The sequence below is a fragment of the Plasmodium cynomolgi genome (assembly GCF_000321355.1).
Source record: "Plasmodium cynomolgi strain B DNA, scaffold: 0169, whole genome shotgun sequence".
In the NCBI taxonomy this organism is placed as follows: Eukaryota; Apicomplexa; class Aconoidasida; order Haemosporida; family Plasmodiidae; genus Plasmodium; species Plasmodium cynomolgi.
Window position 1 is genome coordinate 642 of NW_004192764.1, and position 2761 is coordinate 3402.

At 27.1% G+C, this 2761-nt stretch overlaps 1 protein-coding gene across 1 annotated transcript; it reads right to left on the reverse strand.

The window, feature by feature from the left end:
* Positions 1–849: 849 nt before the first annotated feature.
* Positions 850–1852, reverse strand: PCYB_002780 (CYIR protein; the record flags this gene model as incomplete). The annotated part of the gene is made up of 3 exons (XM_004227699.1): positions 1555–1852; positions 1324–1431; positions 850–1260 (listed from the first exon to the last, which is right to left on the reverse strand). Exons 1-3 carry the CDS (start codon positions 1579–1581, stop codon positions 850–852), a joined length of 546 nt encoding a protein of 181 aa, XP_004227747.1. The 5' UTR covers positions 1582–1852.
* Between the last annotated feature and the right edge of the window lie 909 nt (positions 1853–2761).

The window sequence follows — 2761 nt, forward strand, 5'->3', positions numbered from 1 at the left end:
TAAAAATGTCTCCTCTGAATCATACATTCCTTACTCTTGTTCATACTCTTCGTAATAACTATGCTCAAATATTTTGCACTTTTTCCGTTTTTTTGCCTGAACTTGATTCCAATCTAGAAGACTGACACGGAAATGAACATGTAAGAGGTGTAAAAATATGAAAACTTTGTATATAGTCACTTAAAATAAAAACATATACAGATAATAACACAATATTCATTTGTCATAAAGTATAATGTGAAATTACCTTATTGTAGTAGAAAAGGAATAAAATTGTTCCAAATACTGCAACGCCCATGATGATATTACGAAAAAAATTTGAGTCCAACTCTTCATGTGTAGTTCATAATGTATTATTGGAATCCCGAATTGTCTGAAGAACTGCGTTACCTGTAAGCTCTGTAGTATAAGATGAGATTGCATTGACACCCTGTTCAGCACTTTCTATGGGTGAAGAACCCGAACCTTCTTTACGTTGCAAAGTGCTTGTCGTTTCAGATTTTGACGTTCCAAGGCTTGTCGCTGCTGGTTTTTTCTCTAGGGGTTTTTTAGGTGCAGATTTTTCTTCTCTAGATTCTGATCCACCATGTTTTGCCCCTGCAGGTTCTGTTACTGCTGGTTTGGGGGTAAAGGTTTTTCCGGTTCACGTTATCCTAGGGAATTTGCTACTTTTTCGTTAGGTACTTCTTCAGCTACTACCCTTACCTTTGGTTCCTTTTCCGTTGTTCCTGCAGCTCTTTCATCTATCTGTCTCTTCTTTTCACGTCCATCCCCATCACATAGTGCCTCCGTTTTTTTATCCACTAACTGAAGTTGTTTTTGTAATTTTGTTAATAATTCTTTCGGATTTTATATACCATCGCATTTGAAATAAGATTCACAAAATTCTTCTTCAATTAATACTCCTTCATCACAACATTTATCTTCTTTTCTTGGGAATAAACTATTAATATAAGTAACATATTGGATATATTCTTCGCACCTATCTTTACTAGAATTACTGCAACTAATATATTTGTGATTTTCAAAATAGTCGTGCAAATATTTCTCTTTTTTCCAATCATCAGGCGAACCAGAAAAATGACAATAGCATTGATTTATTTTAGATGATACTGAAGTAAGCGTTGATACTATATTAAAAAGTTTCTGAGCAACACGATGGTTATAATATATATGATTTCCATTATAATATTTTTTCGCTATATTGTCAAAGAACCAATGCTGAAAGTAATAACAACTATTTTTAAGCTTCTGAATATCCTTTAATTCAGATAATTGGTTTCAATTTTGTAATAACTTCTCACAAAGCGTTTTATCCACTACATTTATACTTCCTGCACCATTGCAAAGATTACCTTTTTCATTTGCAAAATCTACATTATCCAATTTTTCATATTCTTTATATGACGGAAAATTTTGCAGTACTTCAACCTGTTATTTGTATTTCAAAAGTAAACTGTATTATGTAATCATACTTTACCATTAAATATAATATATTTCATAAGATTTATAATAATATACAAATAATAAGCAAGTTATATTGTAAAGGTATACCCAATTATTATCTGGTGAAAGTGCCATCTTGTTAAATTTCACGTATTAACTCTATGGAATAATCAGTCTCATAATTAGATATATATGCACAAACGAACATTAAAAAACTTGATCTATTGATATATTTTCCATTACTCTATATTAATTTTTAAAAAATATTACGTGTTTTCTAATTTAATATGATTTCCATATTTTTGTTTTTGATCAAGATGTTATTGCATCCTACTAGGATTATACAAATTGACCTTCATAATTATACATAATATTCACAGAAAATAGAAAAAATATAATTCCATACAAAGCATAATATTGTACAACAAATTATTTTTTTGGAGGTTTTCATGCATTAAAACAAAATATAGTAGATGCTCATTTACTAATGCAAAACAAATAATATTAAATCGTCACAACATCAAACTACAATTTGCATTAAAGCTGTTATGTTAATTAAACCCCATTTACTTAATAAATGTTGTCTACATGAAAATCACCTTTTTACGTAATTAAAAATATTTATTCAATTTTATAAAAATATATGACCATAACAATGCTTTTTTCGTTACAAATAATATCGTTTTATAATTTTCTTTTGGTGTTCATTTCACGAATTATAAGTACTTACATGATTAACACATAAAATTCTATAAAATATGCCTTATAGCATGTTATAAAATTTTCCTAAAAATACACTTTCTTGCAAAATTGTTATTTCAAAAATGATATATAATTCATGTTTCTGAAATTTTAATTTTTTTACACTAATATACTATTTATTCGTGATTCTAAAGTTTTTTTTCATAAAAAAAATATGAAAAAAAGTAGCATATAAAAAGCAAAGAATTATAAATATTAATGTCATTTTTTAATATTATTTTTTAAATAATATTGGACAAAATTATATATATAAGCATTCAAATTTCTTGGTATTTTCTCGTGCATGTATATTTATATGTGTTTAAACAAATTTGTATGTTTCCATAGAAATATTTTGCCCCATTTTGTAATTTTACTTTTCTTTTTAGCACTTAAAATATCATTGCTTTTTATTCTCATATATGTGCTGAACTTTTTTAAAATATGTGTACATAAACTTAAATATTTACTTCAATAGTTGTCAGTGTTATATATTTTTTAAAATATGTTGTACATTAATACAAAGGTTCCTCAATAAAACTTTCACAAGATTGCAAAAATACTTAAACATATA